This window comes from Myxocyprinus asiaticus, chromosome 8 (assembly GCF_019703515.2).
Source record: "Myxocyprinus asiaticus isolate MX2 ecotype Aquarium Trade chromosome 8, UBuf_Myxa_2, whole genome shotgun sequence".
Classification (NCBI taxonomy): domain Eukaryota; kingdom Metazoa; phylum Chordata; class Actinopteri; order Cypriniformes; family Catostomidae; genus Myxocyprinus; species Myxocyprinus asiaticus.
The window spans coordinates 53,735,024-53,758,973 of record NC_059351.1 but is presented as its reverse complement, the minus strand read 5'-3'; the positions used below and the strand labels follow the sequence as shown (position 1 = coordinate 53,758,973).

Below are 23,950 nucleotides of genomic sequence, written 5' to 3'. Positions count from 1 at the left end.
TACGTCACTAACTGCTGCCCATCTGTCAGAAAGCTGGTGATCCTCTGACAGATAAACGTGGGAACAGAGAGTTGGTGTAATTTAGTCCAGAGAATAGCTGGGATAATGGTGTTGAAAGCCGAACTGAAGTCCACAAAAAGAATCCTTGCATATGTCCCTGGTATCCCCAGATGTTGCAGGATATGATGCAATCCCACATTGACTGCATCATCCACAGACCTGTTTGCTCGATAAGCAAATTGAAGGGGGTCCAGAAAGGGCTCAGTGATGTCCTTCAGGTGGGCCAACACCAGTCTCTCAAATGACTTCATGACCACAAACGTCAAAGCGACGGGTCTGTAGTCATTAAGTCCTTTGATCTTGGGATTCTTAGGGACGGGATGATGGTGGAGCATTTGAAGCAGCAGGGAACTTCACACTGCTTCACTGATCTGTTGAAGATCAGTGTGAAGATGGGGGTCAGCTGGTCAGCACAGGCTTTTAAACAGACGGGTGAAATGCCGTCGGGGCCTGATGCTTTCTTTGTCTTCTTTTTCCGGAAGACCTGGCCATGTAAACACACAAGCGTTGTTCTGACAGGTTTATGAAGAGTGCGCATGTGTGTGAGCAGACATAGGTAACACACGTCATCGGATGGAGCTGAACATGAAGTAAACAGTAGGGAAAGCACATACACAAACTATACCCATTTATAAACACCAGTGTAAATTATCGACTGTCCCTTACCTCTGCGTATATGTGCTCGTACATTGGCGTTATTCTGGTGTTTTATGTAAGAGAGAAAACCCCACTATTGCAGCGCAATTCCGTTGCAGGTCGCCACAGAAAGTTAAGGAAACAAACACAGCAATAGCTGTGGAATATATGTAAATAAAGAAATGCAACAGAAAGTAAAATAGCAAAGTCTTTCTCAGATGCAAAGTTTGTTATTTACACAAGCGTTGCAGGGATATTATGTTGCTATGGAAAACGCTACTTTCTCACCATGCCACATGTATACATGAGTTAAGTGTATATAGTAACGAGTTAAGTGTATATAGTAATGTAAACAGTTATATAAACCATAATGCAGCTTTCTCTCAATAATACGATTCTTTCTGGTGTCCATGTTAACGCACTTACTGATGCAGGGTCGTTAGCTGAAAACGTGTTTTTCAGCTTCTCAGGGTAGTTAATCTTAGCCACTCTAATCTCCTTTGTCAGTGTGTTTTTGGCCTGATTGAAATATTATGTACACTCTTACAATAATCTACAACGTATAACAAAATGAACAATTAATAATAAACATTGTCATATTTCATCATCATCAACAGATGATCATTAGTAATCGCTTGTCATCAATTTCTGATATGGCCTAATGATTGTGAAGTGCACCAGCTGGAAACACTCACAAGCCCCCATGTGCTGGGAGAAAATACAACAGTGCCACAATTTCACTCTGAAGGATGCAGCATATGCATTTATTTAATGAGATCCTCCTGCTGAATCTAGTGTTGATTGTGTTGTGTCTCCAGTCCAGCAGGAGTCGGTATGAAGCTCTTTAGTCCGCCGGTAAACTCACTAAACAAAGAAAGAAGAACTCACAGTTTGTTTAGATGTTCAGCTGCTGCGTCTTTCATACATTTATGTCACTTATCTGTTTCTATTCTTGATGATTTCCTCTCTTTCATGACAGCAAACCAAACGTTTTCTCTTTGTTTTGACAAGAGCTTTAAATATCCTGTTTCAGGAGTCTTATTGAGTTTTTGTGTTGAGATGTTGAAGATGAGTTTGCAGGTGGATTTGATGTGCTGTAAATCAGTAGGAACTGATCTGTCCATGCTGGATATTGATGATTTGATGACAGAAATCTCTCAGCTGAAGAAAGAGGTGGCGTTACTGGAGGCAAAGCTGAGGGAAAGAGGAGATCCACTGAACGGAGAGGTTTGTACAGCTGTTAAATATTGATGTTTCGTTCGTGAATGATTCGGTCTTTTTGAACACATCTTGTGCGACCTTCGGGACATTTTTGTCTTTTTCATTTGAGTTTTTTTCGATAATGCCAACGGCATACATTTTGCCAAATGTGTGTATTTTTTGGGGGGGGGGGATTTTGATATTTCAACTTCAGTTCCTATAATACACTGTGTACACAAAACAGTTGCACTCAGGACCTTCAGGACAAAAATGTCTCCCATTGAAACTGCAATATTTGATCCCAGTGCCATTAAAGCATAAAATCATTAATTCTATGATATTATGCTTTCATTCTGGAGCCCTGAGTTCAGAATTTACATTTGTAATATTTTCCACCAGTTGGCGCCATTTTAATCATGTTTAGCCTATGGAGCAAATACATGCTTTTCCCCTATTCTCTGTTTGCTGTATTATAGAGCACTGCAGGACAATTGAATAAATGATGCAGCTAAAATTGTGTTAGCATTTAGTATATGGAAAAGAATATATATATATTTTTTTTCATGAACAACAGTGGCATTATATAAACAAACTGGCATTTAAAGCGTTAAAATCCTGAAAATTAATGAATATTTGGTAGTTATGATCAGGACTGATGTTGGTTAAAATAATTAACTAATTGAAAGTGGAAAATAATATTATTATGGCAGTTTTTTGACGTGGACGTTTTTGTCCTCCCAAGGACCTCTGAGTAACTTTTTTTAATTGACACACAAGGGTTAAGTGAACGAATCATTCTCGTTCACCTCCATACACTCTCTGGCTCATATTTCTCATTCACAGAATGAATAAAAGGGTCATTTTGTAGAACTGTTGACATGCAAATTTTAATCAAGTACAATTAGACTCATTCTGCTTGCAAATGACTGCCCCGCCCACTAATTCAGCATCTGGGTTCTGGAAGTATTTTCCCCATTCATTTCTTGCATAGAATTTTCATAAAAGCCTTCATAAAAGAGTAGTAAGTCATGAACCAAACCAAACAGCTCAGAGGTGAATCACAACATCACGAAATTTGTTTTGAGGCCAAGAAGTATTTGAAAATTGGACAAAATACAAAGGTACAAGGGCAAGGCTGTGTACTTACTGTCTTTCATGAGGCAGTTGAATCTGGAAGATGCTGCCTTATGGCTGTCTTTAAGATGTTATGATTTAGAACATTGCCGAGACTATAGGCCTTCGTTTTTCTGCGTTCCAGATCTGATCATGCCTTTCAAAGTATATTTTCTGCCCGCGAGCAAATATGAACTGCTTTGGTATACTCTTTTAGTACAGTCAACTGTCACAAACTACAATCCCATGAAGCATTGCAAATGATGCCATTGAATTAAAAAAATGACAGAAATTTATAAAACTATTGATTTTAGGCTGTTGAATAAATGTATGGAAACAATATATTTTAAGTTTATTGCAAAATATTATGATATGCACAAATAGATGAGTAGTTTAAGGTTGAAGAGACATCGACTCGATTACATCATTAAATGTGTGTCATGGGAGTGGATGGTCACTCTGTCAACTCAAAGTTGGATTTTCCAACTTCCTACTAGGAAAACTGCAATGGAATGCCACTTGAAGTCGGAATTCCAACTGGGAAACTCGTGCGGACATTTTCAACTTCGCCGAGATGCAGGTGTGTGACGTCACACAAAGATGTCGGCACTCGGGGAGGTGCACAAAGTAAATGATAAACATTCACTTTTATTAAGTAATATAGATAAATTAGTCAGAGTTCCTGCATAACATGATATTAAAGCTTGTTTAATAAACGCCTGCAGAAACAGGTGTATAAAACATGGAAAATTATACACTTCTGATAATCATACACCTTTAGCACAAATGCTAGTGTTGCAGCATTGTTTATCAGTTGGGTTGCTATAAGACGTCTCTGGAGTCAAACTGCTACCTGCTAAGCTAACGGGAGTGTTGCCGTTTTGTTTCCTTTACACATAATCTTCTGAGCATGTGGCAATAGAATGCCTTTATGGTCGGAGATCGGAAATATAAAGCAGGAATATCCCACATCCGACTTGAATGGAACGCAGCATGAGGCACATTTTGGGGGTTTCGTTGGCCGTAGTTCTCTGATTGGTGGATATTTCTCTGCTGTACCATGGGTAACGGAGTTGGTTACCATGAATTCCGCTATCAAACATGATTTTTAAACAATGAGGTTGAAATAACGCAGACGGACGACTTCAACGGAAGCATATACCATCGATGAACCTCATAGCTCACAGTAGGTCTTCCTTTAATGGTTTATAAGTTATCATTGAAAATCAATTCGTCTGTGGGATAAATTAATGGGATGTTTACTTCAGGAACCAGACCGTTGCGCTCTATTACTTAAACAGTCATTTGGCGCCATCTAAAGGTGCAAAATGCATATTTTGTAGAAATTGTTAATGAACGGATCTGAACAAATTAATTTGGTGAACAGATTCAAAAGACTCGATTCACTGAAATGAATCAAAATCACCACTACTACTCTTAAATATATCAAGAGTCCAGATGAGTCAGTACAGTGATTGTGTTGTGTTTGTCAGGAGCTGGAGAAGGTTTCCTGTCAATCTTCAGTGTGTGTGACTGATGGGACCTCCACAGAATGTCAGGATTCAGTGTGGAGCGTCAGAGATCAGAGATCTGAACAGAGATCCAGAGACACACAGGACTCAGAGCTCAGCCTCACTTTACTCTGTTATACTGACACTCAGGAGAGTGTGTGTGACAGTAATCAGGGTGATCAAACCTCCACAGAGTCTCTGGCTTCTGAGCAGATGATGATGGAGATGACAGAAGAAACCACAGCAGAGGAACAACACACTGATTACAATGAATATCATGATGAGGATGTGTATTTTATTCTTTCAGGTATGTTTGTTCACTTAATGTGATGTGTTCTCAACCCTTTACAGACACGTTGGAGAATTTATTGCCACTGGCTGGTAAATGTTTGTTTTTATTCCCAAGACTTGACAACATGTAAGCATAATGCAACCGAAAACTAAAAAATATATTAAGAAAACCAAGAAGGGTGCATCATATGTATGTATGTATGTATATGTGTAATCATATGTTTTACATATATATATATATATATATATAATACACTGGCGGCCAAAAGTTTGGAATAATGTACAGACTTTGCTCTTATGGAAAGAAATTGGTACTTTTATTCAGCAAAGTGGCATTCAACTGATCACAATGTATAGTCAGGACATTAATAATGTGAAAAATTACTATTACAATTTGAAAACAATGTTCAGAACTTCTTAAACTTCTTAAAAGAGTTCTCATCAAAAAACGTGCAGCAATGACAGCTTTGCAGATCCTTGTTATTCTAGCTGTCAGTTTGTCCAGATACTCAGGTGACATTTCACCCCACACTTCCTGTAGCACTTGCCATAGATGTGTCTGTCTTGTCGGGCACTTCTCACGCACCTTACAGTCTAGCTGATCCCACAAAAGCTCAATGGGGTTAAGATCCAGAACACTCTTTTCCAATTATCTGTTGTCCAATGTCTGTGTTTCTTTGCCCACTCTAACATTTTCTTTTTGTTTTTCTGTTTCAAAAGTGTCTTTTTCTTTGCAATTCTTCCCATAAGGCCTGCACCCCTGAGTCTTCTCTTTACTGTTGTACATGAAACTGGTGTTGAGCGGGTAGAATTCAATGAAGCTGTGATACTTTTGATCAGCTAAATGCCACTTTGGATAAAGTACCAATTTCTTTCTGTACATTATTCCAAACTTTTGGCCAGCAGTGTATATATTTGTTTTTATATATATGATTTCACGCAATATAACAAAATATTCACAAGGATGGAACCTAATGAAAATATAATTAATAATTATATTATAAAGCTCTTACAATGCCCTAAATGATAGAACTCAACAAGAGATAGATAGATACATAGATAGAGAGAGAGATACGTACAGGGTTGTGAGGGTTACTTTTGAAATGTATTCCACTACAGATTACAGAATACATGTTGTAAAATGTAATTTGTAACGTATTCCGTTAGATTACTCAAGATCAGTAATGTAATCTAAATACTTTGGATTACTTATTCAGCACTGGTAGATTTTTTCACTTGTTTTGACTATAAAAACTCTGCTAGTACAGTAAGACAAAATTCACGTTAAAAATACATTCTCTGAAAAACCTAAATATCTTATGCAGTGTTGTTTCTAAAACAAGATAAATCAAATTGATCTTGTTTTAAAGATTTTTAGATATTGGGGGCCTGGGTAGCTCAGCGAGTATTGACGCTGACTATCACACCTTGAGTCGCATTTCAAATCCAGGGTGTGCTGAGTGACTCCAGCCAGGGTAGAGTCACATGGGGTAACCTCCTCGTGGTCGTGATTAGTGGTTCTCGCTCTCAATGGGGCGTGTGGTAAGTTGTGTGTGGGTCGCAGAGAGTAGCATGAGCCTCCACATGCTGTGAGTCTCCGCGGTGTCATGCACAACGAGTCACGTGATAAGATGCACGGATTGACAGTCTCAGAAGCGGAGGCAACTTAGACTTGTCCTCCGCCACCCGGATTGAGGTGAGTAACCGCGCCACCACAAGGACCTACTAAGTAGTGGGAATTGGGCATTCCAAATTGGGGATAAAAAAAAAAAAAAAAAGGATTTTTAGATATTTTTACAGGAAAACAATATAGAAATGATCAAGAATACAATTTTTGCCCTAAGAGCAAAGGTTTTACTAGAAAAAAAGGAATTATGATCTAACATGAATTTTCTTGATAAAAAAATATGATCGTGTAAAATGGCTTGAAATAGCATTTTATCTTAGCGTAAAGCTGACAATTTACACAAGGTTTATTTCTATTTCTTCTGCTCCAAACTTACTTCAAACGTACTTCTCTGTCTGCTCGTATGAATGAAACACATCATAAGAAAGTGTTTCACCGCTGTTCAAATGCACTTTGGATCACATCATTTATATGTATAAATGTTTTCCATCTGAAAGGACTAAATATTAAATGAAACAAATGACAATAAAATGCAAAGTAATCTCTTCAGTAATCTAAATACTTTTTGAATGTAACTGTATTCTAATTACTAATGACTTAAATTGTAACTGTAGTGGAATACAGTTACTTATATTTTGTATTTTAAATACGTAATCCCGTTACATGTATTCCATTACTCTCCACCCTGGGTACGTAGATAGATAGAGAGATAGATATGTAGATGGATGGGTAGATACACAGACAGGCAGACAGAGAGGCAGGCTAAAATACGATATGGGGGATGTTTTCATAGTCACTTTTTTTTGCATGTCCTTCTATTTAGAACACATTATTATCTAATTAAAGTCACAGATATGCATTAAAGTGAGGATAAACACATGGATGGATATTATTAATTCTGATGGATATTTTTCTCCACCTCAAGCCTTCCTCTCTAACCACACAACATCACATTCATTATAAATAGTTTGTGTAATATTTGCAATCTTACTATTATTAACTGTCATGTTCCTTGTAGTAAACAGTGATTCATCTTCTGATGGAGAAACGGCTTCTACATCAAAACAGCGTTTGACAGCATCTGGTAAAAGAGTGTCACAGTCACGTTTAGTGAGACGTGAGAGAAGATGCACAGAAAATAAATTCTTCAAATGTAGGAGATGTGGGTGCAGCTTTTCTACCAAAGAAGAGAAGAAACTTCATTCAGAAGTGCACAGAAGAGAGGGGTTCCACTGTGATCAGTGCGGGAAGATTTTCTCAGCTCCTTCTACTCTACAAATTCACATGAGGACACACAGTGGTGAAAAGCCTTTTCAATGCAGTGAGTGTGACAAGTGTTTCACAACGAAAGGAAGTCTTGTTGCTCATAAGAGAATACACACGGGGGAGAAACCATACAAGTGTCCTCAGTGTGAGAAGGGATTCAGCCATGGACCCCAACTTAAGAAACACTTGCGTGTGCACACCAAAGAGAGGCCGTATCAGTGCGGTGAATGTGGAAAAACATTTACGCAGTCATATAGTCTACAATCGCATCAGAAAACACACTCTGAGGAGAAACCCTATCGATGCTCCCACTGTGAGAAATGTTACCGTCATAAGTCTCAGCTGATAATCCATGAGAGAATGCACACTGGAGAGAAACCTTACCTCTGCTCTCACTGTGGAAAGAGATTTTCTGGTCCAGGTGATTTGAGAGTTCATGTGAGAGTGCACACGGGAGAAAAGCCTTATCACTGTAGCTTTTGTGGGAAGAATTTCAGTCAGCATGATTCCTTAAAAAAGCACCAGAGGACACATACTGGAGAAAGACCTTTCAAATGCACTCTGTGTGACAAAACATTTGCCTACCAAGAGGTCCTGAAAACCCATCAGAGAGTGCATACAGGAGAGAAACCTTACAGCTGCTCTATCTGCGGGGAGAGATTTGCTTATTTAACGAGTTTTAATGCTCATCAAAAGAGACATGCTAAAAAACTAGAATCATCATAGCATGTTTTCAAGGCTCAGTGGAAAATCTGACTCTTTCAGCCTTTCCAGAATCAGTATGTTAATCTCTGCCAGTATGGGGCAGAATCACACTGAGCTTTCTTGTTGGATTGTGAGTAGAGATGGAGAGATTTGAATACATTGAATATATTTGTGTTGGGGTGAACAGGATGGTTCTAATAACATTACAGGGCTCCAGACAAAATAATGGCTTAGGAGCCATTGACTCCTAAACTGAAACATTAAGGAGCCAAATGGCTGTTTTTAGTCGCCAAATCACAGAATTGCTCGATTTAGACTGCTGTTCAGAAACAAGATAGAAAGGGGGCCTGGGTAGCTCAGCAAGTAAAGAAGATGACTACCACACCTGGAGTTGCAAGTTTGAATCCAGGGCGTGCTGAGTGACTCCAGTCAGGTTTCCTAAGCAACCAATTGGCCCGGTTGCTAGGGTGGGTAGAGTCACGTTGGGTTAACCTCCTCATGATCGCTATAATGTGGTTCTCACACTCGGTGGGTCGCGTGGTGAGTTGTGTGTGGATGCCGCGGAGAATAGCGTGAGCCTCCAGATGCGCTATGTCTCCGCTGTAATGCGCTCAACAAACCACGTAATAAGATGCGCGGATTGACTGTCTCAGGCGCGGAGGCAACTGAGATTCATCCTCTGCCACCCGGATTGAGGTGAGTCACGACACCACCACGAGGACTTAGATTGCATTGGGAATTGGGCATGCCAAATTGGGGAGACAAGGGGAGAAAAAAAAAAGACAAGATAGGAAGCCGAAGAAAAGGAAGACCGCTGATAAACAATTAATCTGAGGTTTAATAAACAGTATATATGGTTGAGAAGATAAGTTTGCATCCCCTTTTGTCTCATAAATGTTCACACCCCTTTCATAATTTATACAAATATAAGAGATAAAAGATTTTTTTATTTAGTACTGCCCTTCAGAATCTACTTTACAGATATTTACATAGAGTATGCATATAGTAGTGTGTTGTCTTCTTGAGCATCAATGAATGTTTGCGCCTTGTGTAATAGTTGTGTACAAGTCCCTCAATTGTCCTTAGTGTCAAAAGCTTGATCTCGTGTATATATATATATTTAAATTGTTTTACAGTATTGCCTTAGTCTTTCTTTACTGTGACCCAGACACAGAGACTACAAGAGTGCAAATTGAATAAAATCCCAGATGTAGTTTATCGTGCTACTCCAATCCCAATCAATAATTACCAGAAGAAGAAAAAAACTGGTAGACAATACAGGACTTTTAATTATAAACAAGCCCGAAATACACATGGGACTCTTATTTTGAAATGTCTGCACTCCCAGTTGTGAGTTCACTGACGGCTGATTCGCTGAGAAAATGAATCTGATTCAAACTGCTAACCTGAGCTCCTGAGTTCAAACCCTCAGTTCTTTTCGGGTGATTCATTAAAAAGATCCGGTTCAAAAGAGTCATTTGTTCACGACTCTCTCGTGTTGGGTTTTTTGTTGCGTGCGGTGCAGCAAGCTTGTCAGAAACAGAACGGGTGAAAAGTGACGCGAGACACACTGGTGGTGCGTGCTCTAAGGATGCATTCAATAACTCAGAAGATGGTGTCTGATGAAACTGCATATGAGTGTTCACAACCCGACTGCTGCCAATGGCGACTAGATTTTAAATAATTGTCACAATCATTTTTGGTCGCATTTGCCACCATTTTAGTCGCAGTCTGGAGCCTTGCATTAGTTAAAGCTGTACTGCAGATCTTTGTGCGCTCTAGTGACATCTGTAGTTGAAACGTAACATTACAAGCAGTTTTGCAGAAGAACACTTTACGTGAGTTGTGTTTCGCCCCTGCTTAATGCGCAGATGAATCTCGTGAGCTTACTTGGACATTGCATGCCTGAAAGTATCACTCAGAGATGTTCAGTGCTGGAGTCATAACAGTCTGTTTTCATGTTGATATTGTTAATTGATAACCAAAATATTACTTGCTTTGAGGATGATAAACTATACACTTACTTACACATTTTGAATGAATGCATTTCACCGACATCCATGCTCAAAGTCCATTTAAATAATCTCTGTCTACACTCAAAGTGCTTTAATCTCGTGAGACCCCGCATCCACATGCATGGACATTATGTTTTGGCTTCGCTATATGCAAGCTTAATTTTTTTTTTTTTTTTTAAACCAACTGATCTCAGTTCAGGAGACTCCAGGCTGTCATGAAAGAGTTAAACTTTCAGCGCACAGAGTCGTGTGACAAAACAACATGGTGTCAAATCTCAGCCGAGTTTGTCTTTCAGAGAAACGGTAACATAACTACATCTGGTAAGAAACCAACTTAAGTTTTCACATTCAAACCTGTTTGAATCAAAAGAGTAGAGTCTCTAGTTTCATCCGATATGCCATTTTAAAAACTGCATCGATCTATTGTGAAACGGCACGCTGTTAAACACAGGGATACTTTCCAAAGAAATCCTACAATCACTGTGCATTATTGAGAATCAGTGGACGTATCCTAAAGCTGGAAAATGTGTCTTTCAGAGGTTGTATACGGAGTTAGGATGAAAATAAGGTGCATTTCAAACTGTTCTGAGACCAGTGCCGACAGACAGCACACTGGAGGTTAAGTCATTCACTAAATAGGGAGCAAGGGTGTTTAATTCGGACATTTATTTAAATGTTGCCTCGAGCATATGGCTGAACTCTAAATTATGTATTGAAAGGCCCCCTTTCTGCTGGTCAGAGTGGATACTCGGTGACCTATATGAGAGTGGAGTGGGGAATGGGGAGGGTGGCTGCTTTTGAGGAAGTGGTAAGTAGAAGGCTGGGGTTTTGGGACTTATTTGTTAAGAAATGGGGCATTTTTTTAGTTTTTTGGGGGGACTCTCGGGGAGGGGATGTGGAGAGTGTAGTTTAGTTTAATTATGTATGTTTATTATATTTTCTTATTTTTTTTTGGTTGTGTGTTATGTGGGACCACAGGGGTGTGCATTAGGGGTCAGGGTGGGGTTGGTGAATGGGTAGGGATATTAGTGGGGTTGGAATCTGAAATGTTGATTCGCTGTATATGTGTTGGGCTTTTCTTTGTGGTGTATATATGAATCAATAAAACATTTTAATTACAAAAACAAAATGGGGAGCAAGGGTGCATCCTATAGCTCTCTATGCAGCTTAGTGCATTCACTTCTAACATCAGGTCAGTTTCAGGCTGCAGATGATGTTTGGATCACTCAACAACTGACAGACATGAGACAATGATAATCAGTACATAGATTCAGAATTTATAATGTATCATTTTATTTTAACATGGTTGACAGTGATTGGATGATGCTGGACATTACTTTGAATCAGAATTAATTCAACTTGTTAGAAAATCAGCTGTAATGTCTATAACGTCTCAAAAACATGAATAATCAACACTCCTGGACACAAACTACTTGATGAAAAAAATATAACTTTCTATATCTTGGTATTACTTAAAATTTCACAACTTAGTCCTGCTGTCCACATAGCTGGAGATTGATTTTTAGGAAAACTATTTGCACACAGCAGTCATGCGGGGGTCTCAGGAGGTTAACAAACCACCAGTATATTTTAATATAAATATTCAAGTGTTTTATCTACTATTAATGTTTGTATTGTAGTACACTTATCAATTTAAGAGGGGAGACATGTGATTTGGCTGAGGATTCATATGTTGATTTATATGTCCATGTTAACATGGATGTTGTAATCCAGAGGTTCCCAAATTTAAGATTTCTTCACTCACTAAGAAATAGGAGAACGAATCTTGTTGAACTTGTTTAATGTCAATAAAAAGCTTGACTTGACACAACAGGGCTTCTAGTACTGCTTAAAATGGTTTCATTAACAAAATAAATTTATAAGTAGAAATGTTAGTAATATCAATAACGGCAATCAGTTGTCTGTTTATATAAATAACCCCCAATTACTGTGTATTTTATATAAATATATATATATACACAGTAATGTGCAAAAGTTTTATGCACATAAGATGTTTCACAAAAACTTTTGTCTTAAGATGGTTATTTATATTTTCAGCTTTAGTGTGTCATTAAGAAATATACATTTTAGACTCCCAAACATTACTTTTGCAAATAGAATAGAATAGAATAGAAGAACAGGGAGCCCTGCAACAGAAGTCATGGCCCCCACAGAGCCCCCCACTGAACATCGAGTCAGTTTGAGATTACATAAAGAGACAGAAGCAATTGAGACAGCCGAAATAGATAGAAGAACTGTGGGGAAATATCCAAGAAGTTTGGAACATCCTATCAGCCAACAACCAAGAAAAACTGTGTCCAGGTGTATCTAGGAGAATTGGTGCTGTTTTAAAGGCAAAAGTGGTCACACCAAATTAAACAACAAATTTTTTATGTTTACTGGACTTTGTATGACATTAATTGATCAATGAAAACTTTTTATGGCATTGTTTTTGAAGACATCCTCACTATGCAACATTTTTCACAAGTGCCTAAAACTTTTGCACAGTTCTGTTTACAGTGCATCCGGAAAGTATTCACAGCGCTTCACTTTTTCCACATTTTGTTATGTTACAGCCTTATTCCAAAATGGATTAAATTCATTATTTTCCTCAAAATTCTACAAACAATACCCCATAATGACAACATGAAAGAAGTTTGTTTGAAATCTTTGCAAATTTATATAAAAATAAAAAAAAGATTGAAAAAAATCACATGTACATAAGTATTCACAGCCTTTGCCATGACACTCAAAATTGAGCTCAGGTGCATCCTGTTTCCACTGATCATCCTTGAGATGTTTCTACAACTTGATTGGAGTCCACCTGTGGTAAATTCAGTTGATTGGACATGATTTGGAAAGGCACACACCTGTCTATATAAGGTCCCACAGTTAACAGTGCATGTCAGAGCACAAACCAAGCCATGAAGTCCAAGGAATTGTCTGTAGACCTCCGAGACAGGATTGTATCGAGGCACAGATCTGGGGAAGGGTACAGAAAAATTTCTGCAGCATTGAAGGTCCCAATGAGCACAGTGGCCTCCATCATCCGTAAATGGAAGAAGTTTGGAATCACCAGGACTCTTCCTAGAGCTGGCCGCCCGGCCAAACTGAGCGATCGGGGAGAAGGGACTTAGGGAGGTGACCAAGAACCTGATGGTCACTCTGACAGAGCTCCAGCGTTTCTCTGTGGAGAGAGGAGAACCTTCCAGAAGAACAACCATCTCTGCAGCACTCCACCAATCAGGCCTGTATGGTAGAGTGGCCAGACCGAAGCCACTCCTCAGTAAAAGGCACATGACAGCCCGCCTGGAGTTTACAAAAAGCACCTGAAGGACTCTCAGACCATGAGAAACAAAGATTGAACTCTTTGGCCTGAATGGCAAGCGTCATGTCTAGAGGAAACCAGGCACCGCTCATCACCTGGCCAATACCATCCCTACAGTGAAGCATGGTGGTGGCAGCATCATGCTGTGGGGATGTTTTTCAGTGGCAGGAACTGGGAGACTAGTCAGGATCGAGGGAAAGATGAATGTAGCAATGTACAGAGACATCCTTGATGAAAACCTGCTCCAAAGCGCTCTGGATTTATTGGGGTGAAGGTTCATCTTCCAACAGGACAACGACCCTAAGCACACAGCCAAGATAACAAAGGAGTGGCTCCGGGACAACTCTGTGAATGTCCTTGAGTGGCCCAGCCAGAGCCCAGACTTGAACCCAATTGAACATATCTGGAGAGATCTGAAAATGGTTGTGCACCGACACTCCCCATCCAACCTGATGGAGCTTGAGAGGTCCTGCAAAGAAGAATGGGAGAAACTGCCCAAAAATAGGTGTGCCAAGCTTGTAGCATCATACTCAGAAAGACTTGAGGCTGTAATTGGTGCCAAAGGTGCTTCAACAAAGTATTGAGCAAAGGCTGTGAATACTTATGTACGTGTGTGGTGTGTTGGGTTTTTTTTTTTTTTTTAATAAATTTGCAAAGATTTCAAACTTCTTTCATGTTGTCATTATGGGGTATTTGTTTGTGGAATTGAGGAAAATAATTTAATCCATTTTGGAATAAGGCTGTAACATAACAAAATGTGGAAAAAGTGAAGCGCTGTGAATATAGATAGACACAGTACTGTGCAAATGTCCCAAGATAATTGCAACATGTTCCACAGTTGAGACAGGGGCAATTATGGACTTGAAATAACAAGGTGATGTTGTACAGCTATAGACCTTGATATAATGGCTGAATGGAGAAAAGTTTTTTTTTTTTTTTGCTGACAGTTCAAACGCTTAAGTGCTATTAGGAAAAAATGTTAGTTACACAGTGGTAAACACTCAAATTTCCCAAATTCTTTAGGCATTTTGCAATCATCTGATTTGAAATAAGTGTATATTTATAAAAACAATTAAATTCACAGTACAAAACTGTTGCAGTGCTTTCAGTGTAGCATAGGATGAATATGATTTACAAATCAGTCCTTTTTGTTTTTAATAGCACTATGACAATGAAAATAAACTGTTCCTTGTGCTTTAGACTAAAACTATGGTGCTTTAGCAGTTTTGAGTGGATTACAGCATCTCTAACTACTCAATGTTTGACTTTTTACATGTCAATAATCACAAGATGTTTCTGAGATCCTCCTGCTGAATCTAGTGTTGATTGTGTTGTGTCTCCAGTCCAGCAGGAGTCGGTATGAAGCTCTTTAGTCCGCCGGTAAACTCACTAAACAAAGAAAGAAGAACTCACAGTTTGTTTAGATGTTCAGCTGCTGCGTCTTTCATACATTTATGTCACTTATCTGTTTCTATTCTTGATGATTTCCTCTCTTTCATGACAGCAAACCAAACGTTTTCTCTTTGTTTTGACAAGAGCTTTAAATATCCTGTTTCAGGAGTCTTATTGAGTTTTTGTGTTGAGATGTTGAAGATGAGTTTGCAGGTGGATTTGATGTGCTGTAAATCAGTAGGAACTGATCTGTCCATGCTGGATATTGATGATTTGATGACAGAAATCTCTCAGCTGAAGAAAGAGGTGGCGTTACTGGAGGCAAAGCTGAGGGAAAGAGGAGATCCACTGAACGGAGAGGTTTGTACAGCTGTTAAATATATCAAGAGTCCAGATGAGTCAGTACAGTGATTGTGTTGTGTTTGTCAGGAGCTGGAGAAGGTTTCCTGTCAATCTTCAGTGTGTGTGACTGATGGGACCTCCACAGAATGTCAGGATTCAGTGTGGAGCGTCAGAGATCAGAGATCTGAACAGAGATCCAGAGACACACAGGACTCAGAGCTCAGCCTCACTTTACTCTGTTATACTGACACTCAGGAGAGTGTGTGTGACAGTAATCAGGGTGATCAAACCTCCACAGAGTCTCTGGCTTCTGTCTGTAACGCTGGAGAACAGCAGATGCTGCAGATACCATTGAAGATGTGTTCAGTGAAGCTGCTGGACTGCAGGAACCTGATGGAGATGAGAGGAGAAACCACAGCAGAGGAACAACATGATGATCACGATGAAGATGATGATGATGATATTCAACATGATGATCACGATGAAGTTGATGATGATGATGATGATGTTATTCAACATGATGATCACGATGAAGATGATGTTATTCAACGTGATCATGATGTTGAGGATGTTATTCAACATGATCATGATGAAGATGATGAGGATGTTATTCAACATGACAGTGATGATGATGATTTTCTTCCTTCAGGTACGTTTCCCCTTCTGTTAAAATAGTCTTTAAGCAAAGGAATAGTTCACCCAAAAATGAAAACCAAACCATTTAAATAGAGAAACAAGTTAAATAGTTGATTGTTTAATGAACGGTATTTATCACATGCTATACATGACTCTGGTGATTTGAACAAGGTGAACACACAAGGTTATGTGTATTTACCACAAAGGGGCTTCAATCAATAAGGGTTTTTCGCAGCGTTGCCATAGATGTACCATTTTTTGTTCTCCAAAGAACCTTGCAGTGAAAGGTTCTTTAAAGAACCATTTTGAAGAACCTTTTTCCACCACAAAGGACCTTTTAGTGCAATGGGAAGGTTCCCTGTTGGTACTAAAGCCTGTTTTACTTAATTTTCGCACCTAAGGGACTGTAGGTCCTTGAAGCTATTTTAGGGGACATTTTTAGCTCCTACACTGGGGTAGGTACTTTTGGGGCATATAGGGACTGTAGCACTGTGGGAGGTGCTGCAGCCTGTGATTGATTAAAAACCTGCACTGAGAAAGGAGAGGGAGGTCCACAGTCACCATAGTAAACAAACTAGCTGCTATCCTGCTACTCAGAGTATTGCACTAATTTTACAATTCCCTTAACAGAAATAACATATAACAAACAAAGTCTCCAAAGAAAAGTACCCGTTTTACATATATGTATGAGTGTGTGTGTGTGTGTGTGTGTGTGTGTGTGTGTGTGTGACTTTATCAGGAGACACAGTTTGAGTTTTCATCGCATCTATACTGTGGGACTATACAGAAAATAAAGTGATTTCTGGATTACTACATCAGATTTTTCCTGGGATGACGGATATAAATAATCAGATGTTTATTGAGAGTTTGTAGTTGAACTTTATTATGCACGAAACCATCATTAAATCTAGTTTACGTGAGGGAAGTATTGCGTGCCTGTTACTGCATTGTTAACTTGCATCAAGACGACTTTAAGTCAGTGAGTGAGTATTTCAGTACAGTAAGTTATGTTGAGTTATAAAGGCTTTTATTGTAAAATATTGTTTCGATAAAGAGGTTTATAGTGCACTTTTAACACGTTGTCCACTTAATTTCATTATGTGCTGCGTGGTTAAAGAGCGCTTTTGCCGTTTCATCTTTCACTCCGGCTTCAGGGACACCACACGCGGCAAGTTTAAACTCTTACCTGATGACACTGGCTTTGTCCTCAAGACTAGAAAATGCAGTCTTCGGAGGCTGTATAAGGAGGTAGGATGAAATAAAGTGCTCAGTCTGTTCAGAGACCAGTTTTCTTACTTTCCATGAGTTCCTTTCATCCAAAACTGCTGTTGTTTAAACCATTAACTGATTAGGCCACTGCCTACGTTTTCCGATGCAGCTGCAGTGCGTATAAAACAGCCCTAAACAAACAAAAGTGTAGCTCCAATCCCAGCGTTCTCCGTTGGTGGTGTTGATGTTGTTGTTGCTATTGGATCGCTCGTGCAAATAACGTCACAAGAAAAATGGTCGATACTAGATGACGTCACTACGGGGTTACTTCTGAGTGTGAATGCAACAGGGGATAGGTCTCCATGGGTGTCCCGTTCCTCTTAAAAGTTCTTATCTAAAAAGTTACTTAGGGAAAAGAACCAGGACTGTAAGTGGGAAAGGGCCTATACATGCTGATAAAGAACCTTTATTTTTAAGAGTGTTGGTAGAGGGGGGCCTGGGTAGCTCAGCAAGTAAAGACGCTGACTGGAGTCACGAGTTTGAATCCATGGCGCGCTGAGTGACTCCAGCCAGGTCTCCTAAGGAACCAAATTGGCCCGGTTGCCTGGGAGGGTAGAGTCACATAGGGTAACCTCCTCGTGGTCACTATAATGTGGTTCTCGCTCTCGGTGGGGCACGTGGTGAGTTGTGCGTGGATGCCGCGGAGAATAGCGTGAAGCCTCCACATGTGCTGTGTCTCCACGGTAACACGCTCAACAAGCCACGTGAGAAGATGCGTAGATTGACGTCTCAGACGCGGAGGCAACTGAGATTCGTCCTCCGCCACCCGGAGTCACTATGCCGCCACAAGGACTTAGTGCATTAGGAATTGGGTATGCCAAATTGGGAAGTAAAGGGGAGAAAAAAAAAAAGTGTTGGTAGAGAGAGTTCATGGGGATGAACGGGTGGTAATGGTCCGTGTGCGGAGATGAGTGGATCCGTGTAAAGCGTATGCGAGGACGGCTGATTTTGCTAAAAGGTGAGAAATTAATGTTGGTCTGTTTAACATTTCGTTCATAAAATGGAGGACAATATCTCCCTCAATGCAACCCTGATCTAATGCAACAATGTTCAGACATAGCATTTTTCAGTTGTTCTTACTCCTCCGTCCACGCTAAGAGTTTTGTCTTGTTTTGGACTGCAAATTTTGGCAATTTCTTTTAATCGACTAACTGCCAGTATTAACCAGTTAATAACCGGTTAACCGATAAACCATGAATCAAACAAGTGACCAAACAGGCATGACAAAGCTCTATAATGGCTGACACAAAACAGGCTCTCATGACAGATGTGCATATTTAGCAATTTAGTTATTACATCAACATTTGAATAAACAACCATAAATTTCCTAATATTTTGTAACAAACTTATTTTGAATGGATCGCTTGCATGTCAAATTAACTATCGAGGTGATAACTTTTGGCAGTTTATCAGTGGAAGAATAAAAACAGCCTGCCTACCCACAAAATGTGCTGCTGGGCAATCCTAATTATTTTGTTTAGAAAAATGAACATATATATTGTGGCGGGGTAAGCAAGAGACAAACACAGCGGGTGTGGCGTCAGGCCTCGGAGAGGCGTGTATTTGAAATAATAACAGAAAAGGGGGAATAAAGTGGCTAAAGGGAAAAGTGTCCAAAACAAAGGAGAATCAGGAGTCCTTGTGGTGCATGGGGCAATGTGATGGAAGGTAGTGCAGAGGGGTTAAGGTTCAGGTGTAATGGCCATTGTCTGGCGGCCACAACGTGTACCCCCTCCTTGGTCCAGGGCAGAAGGGGAGGCGGCTTCTTCGAAGCCGTCCGGCATCCTGCCCGTCAACCGCGATGCGTGCTCCAGTCCCCCGGCATCGCACCTAATTCGCACCGGGGGTCCAGGGTGCAGGTCCGGTGACGCATCTAACTCACGCCAGACCCTGCCCGCACTGTTCCTGGACCTATGAAGATGCCAGTCTCCCGAGGAGAGGTACTCTCAGTTTTTAAAGGCAGTGATGATGAGGCTCTTCATTATGTTCCATCACATGTGGCCAATTTTTTATTTCCTTGTCATTCAGATTGAGAGGAAGACTTTACATGTTAACAGTGCCCTCGTGTGTACATAACCCCATGAAATGAAATTACCTCTCTGTTGTTTCTTTAATAAGCCTCTTGGTTAATTTTTAATCGATAGGATTAGTCGAACTAATTATTAATGCTGGTTAATTGGTTAACCATCTACATTTCTAGCTTTGGTCTTTAAACACTTTCTAAAACCCCTATTTTTTTATAATGATTATTATAAATAGTTTGTATGAAAATTATCTTTTACTGTCATTTTCCTTTTAGATGCTAACAGTGGTTCATGTTCAGATGGAGAAATGACTTCTACATCAAAAGAGTGTCTGTCAGCACAGAGTCTTTCCTGCATCACCTGTCAGAAGACATTTAGCTCAAAGGGACATTTAGCGAGACATGAGAGAAAACACACAGAACAGAAATTCTTCAAATGCAGGAGATGTGGGAGCAGCTTTTCTACATTAAAGGAGAAGAAACTTCATTCAGAAGTGCACAGAGTAAAGAAGGAAATCCAGAGTGTAAAGAAAGAGGTCCAGAGAGAAAAGGAGTTCTGCTGCGATCAGTGCGGGAAGGTTTTCTTTATTCATTCTGTTCTAAAGGCTCACGTGAAGACACACAGTGGTGAAAAGCCTTTTCAATGCAGTGAGTGTGACAAGTGTTTTAGAACTAAAGGAGTTCTTGTTGCTCATGAGAGGACACACACAGGAGAGAAACCATACAAGTGTCCTCACTGTGAGAAGAGATTCAACCACAAGCCTCATCTGAAGACACATGTCCGTGTGCACACCAAAGAGAGGCCGTATCAGTGCAGTGAATGTGGGAAAACATTTACACGAATAGATACTCTAAAGTCACATCAGAAAATACACTCTGAAGAGAAACACTTTCAATGTTCATACTGTGATAAACGTTTCCTTCAAAGATCTGATCAGATAGTCCATGAGAGAATGCACACTGGAGAGAAACCTTACCTCTGCTCTCACTGTGGAATGAGGTTTTATACTTCAGGTAAGTTGAGCATTCATCAGAGAGTGCACACGGGAGAAAAGCCTTATAACTGCGATTGTGGGAAGAGTTTCAGTCGACACGACTCATTTGTAAAGCACCAGAAGACACATACTGGAGAAAGACTTTACAATTGCACTCTGTGTGACAAAACATTTGCCTACCAAGATGTCATGAAAACCCATCAGAGAGTGCATACAGGAGAGAAACCTTACAGCTGCTCTATCTGCTGGGAGAGATTTGCTTATTTAACGAGTTTTAATGCTCATCAAAAGAAACATGCTGAAGATATAGGATAATTATAGGGCAATTAACCAAATAGGTTGGGACGGGCAATTTAGGACAATTGACAATCTGCTGTGTTGAAATAAGAAGGTGATGTGAAACGTGATGTTAAACAGGTGAGGCAATCGTGTTAAAGTATGTAAGGAGCCTCAAAAAGCCAAGTCCTTCAAGAGCAAGGATCATCCGAGACTTGTCAATTTGTCAACAGATCATCAGCAAATAATCCAGCGTTTTGAGATCAACATTCCCCAAAGACAAATTGGAAACATTTTGGGCATTTCACCCTCTATAGTGCACAATATAGTTAAAGGATTCAAGGAATTAGGTCAAATCTCAGTGTGTAAAGGGCAAGGCCGTAAACCACTTCTAAATGTGCGTGATCTCTGATCCCTCAGATGTCACTGTCTTAAAAAATGTAGTTCATCTGTAATGGATGTCATGACATGCGCTTGGGAATACTCAGTCAATACTATTCGCCGCTGCAACTACAGATGCAAGTTAAGTCTTTACTATGCAAAGGAGAAGCCATACATCAACACTGTCCAGAAGCGCTGGCGACTTCTCTGGGCTCGGTCTCATCTGAGATTAAAGTAGAACAGTGGAACTGTATTGTGTGCCTGGCGAGTCCACATTTCAAAGAGTGGTTTTGTTCTCTGGGCGAAAGAGGAAAAGGACCATCCAAGCTGTTATCAGTGTCAGGTCCAAAAGCCAGTGTCTGTCATGGTATGGGGGTGTGTCAGTGCCCATGGCATGAGTAACTTGCACATCTGTGAGGGCATCATTAATGCAGAAAGATATGTACACTTTGTGGAGCAGCATATGCTGCCATTCAGACATTCGTTTCCAGGGATGTCCCTGCATTTTCCAGCAGAACAACGACAAACATCATACTGCCCAGATTACAAGTGCATGGCTGTGTAAGCAGAGAACGCGGGTGCTACATGAGTCTGCCTGCAGTCTTGACCTGTCTCCATTTGAGAATGTGTGGCACATAATGAAGTGCACAATTGCCAGCAATTTAAAAATTAAATGCTTCAATAAATCAGTTGTCTAATACTTTTATGAGTCGTAGTTGTGTAATGTCTCTGCCCATTCAATGATTTCTTTGTAATTTTTGTTAGGATAATGTACAGTCAACCGAATGTTATCACATATTATTACATGGCGCTCTAGAGTACTAAATTCTGATTCTAGCACCATCTAGAAGTCGATATCTATGATTGCGGGTCATCTTTCCTGTTTTTCGGATCATTGTGCGATCTCTAAAAGTAAGCTAATAAAATATTTTCAACTTAAATCAATGTTTCATGTCCATTTATTTATTTAATAGGTAAGTAGTCTTGTAATAAGCAGTCAGACAACCATTATTTCCAAATAAGCAGAATTTCAACCACAAAAAAAAAAATGAAAATCTGATGCAAGCTAGAGGTGGATTTCGGCAGTTCAGCGATTTATTTTCACATAATTACATAATTTCAACGTAAATCAATACTCCATGTCCATTTATTTAGTTTGTAGACTTGCAATAAGCAGAATAATGTATAGTCAGCTGGTTTTTAAAGCAAAATAAACCCTTTCAGGATGATACAAGACCCCTCTGCTACCCCGTTGGGGTTATTTTGTGACTGTACATTATTCCGTTTATTACACATCTACTAACTGAATAAATGTACATAAAATATTGATTCATTTTTTTAATTATTTCACTAGCTTACTTGATGAGATGGTATTGTGATGCGAGAGTAATAATAACAATGTGAAATAGCATTTTATCCCCAGATATGCTTGTGCGGTGTCTCCAGCTGAAATAGTGCGAAAAGCAGACCTGTGTCTGAAAGGGCATTTGATTTTCTGAGGTAAGACACTTTTATTTCAAATTATAGCCATGGCTTAAGTTACTAAAATAAAATTTGAATAATCACATATATGCAAATTGCCTGACAGGATCTCACCTGACATCATATCGTTTTCCCAAGGTACTCTTCTACTGCATTTGACAGGAGAGCTCATTTTTAGTGAGACTTAAAAAATAAATGACTGATCAGCCGCAACATTAAAACCACTGACAGGTGAAGTGAATAACAGTTATTATCTCGTTACAATGGCACCTGTCAAGGGGTGGGATATATTAGGCAGCAAGTGATCAGTCAGTTCTTGAATTTCATGTGTTGGAAGCAGGATAAATGGGCAAGCGTAAGGATCTGAGCGACTTTGACAAGGGCCAAAGTGTGATGTCTAGGCGACTGAGTCAGAGCATCTCCAAAACGGCAGGTCTTGTGGGGTGTTCCCGGTATGCAGTGGCTAGTACCTACCAAAGTAGTCCAAGGAAGGACAACTGGTGAACCGGTGTCAGGGTCATGGGCGCCCAAGGCTCATTGATGCACGTGGGGGGCAAAGGCTAGCCCATCTGGTCCGATCCCACAGAAGAGCTACTGTTGCACAAATTGCTGAAAAATGTAATGCTGGCCATGATAGAAAGGTGTCAGAACACCCAGTGCATCGCAGGTTGCTGCGTATGGGGCTGCGTAGCCGCAGACTGGTCAGAGTGCCCATGCTGACCCCTGTCCACCGCTGAAAGTGCCTACAATGGGCACGTGAGCATCAGAACTGGACCATGGAGCAATGGATGAAGGTGGCCTGGTCTGATGAATCACGTTTTCTTTTAGATCATGTGGACGGCCAGGTGGGTGTGCGTCGTTTACCTGGGGAAGAGATGGCAGCAGGATGCACTATGGGAAGAAGGCAGGCAGGCGGAGGCAGTGTGACGCTCTGGGCAATGTTCTGCTGGGAATCCTTAGGTCCTGGCATTCATGTGGATGTTACTTTGACACGGACCACCTACCTAAAGTTTGTTGCAGACCACGTACACCCCTTCATGGCAACGGTATTCCCTGATGGCAGTGGCCTCTTTCAGCAGGATATGCGCCCTACCACGCTGCAAAAAATGTTCAGCAATGGTTTGAGGAACATGACAAAGTGTTCAAGGTGTTGACTTGGCCTCCAAATTCCTCAGATCTCAATCCGATTGAGCATCTGTGGGATGTTCTGGACCAACAAGTTTGATCCATGGAGGCCCCACCTCGCAACTTACAGGATGTAAAGAATCTGCTGCTAACGTGTTGGTGCCAGATACCACAGGACACCTTCAGAGGTCTTGTGGAGTAGGGCTGAAACAATTAGTCGACGTTATCAACAACGTCAACAATAAAAAAATTGACAACAAACATTTTCGTTGTCGAA

The 23,950-nt window shown here is 40.2% G+C and overlaps 1 protein-coding gene and 1 long non-coding RNA gene across 4 annotated transcripts in view; one reads left to right on the top strand and one right to left on the bottom strand.

Moving 5' to 3' along the window:
* The window catches only part of LOC127444669 (uncharacterized), a 78,644-nt gene extending 58,751 nt beyond the window's left edge, over positions 1-19,893 (bottom strand). The window contains exon 1 of the long non-coding RNA XR_007897869.1: positions 19,776-19,893. This is a non-coding gene — a long non-coding RNA (uncharacterized LOC127444669). The remainder of the gene's footprint in view (positions 1-19,775) is intronic.
* On the top strand, positions 1,452-22,007 carry LOC127444648 (zinc finger protein 883-like). 3 transcript variants are annotated; one of them, XM_051704154.1, is made up of 3 exons: positions 1,452-1,923; positions 4,503-4,827; positions 7,457-12,255. In XM_051704154.1, the coding sequence occupies exons 1-3, from the start codon at positions 1,531-1,533 to the stop codon at positions 8,428-8,430; spliced, it is 1,692 nt and encodes a 563-aa protein (XP_051560114.1). In that variant the 5' UTR covers positions 1,452-1,530; the 3' UTR covers positions 8,431-12,255. The 3 variants fall into 3 exon arrangements, with proteins under 3 accessions (XP_051560114.1, XP_051560113.1, XP_051560110.1); XM_051704153.1 differs by lacking the exons at positions 4,503-4,827; positions 7,457-12,255 and adding exons at positions 15,574-16,135; positions 19,691-22,007 and having other exon boundaries at positions 1,455-1,923; XM_051704150.1 differs by lacking the exons at positions 1,452-1,923; positions 4,503-4,827; positions 7,457-12,255 and adding exons at positions 15,026-15,504; positions 15,574-16,135; positions 19,691-22,007.
* The last annotated feature ends 1,943 nt before the right edge of the window (positions 22,008-23,950 follow it).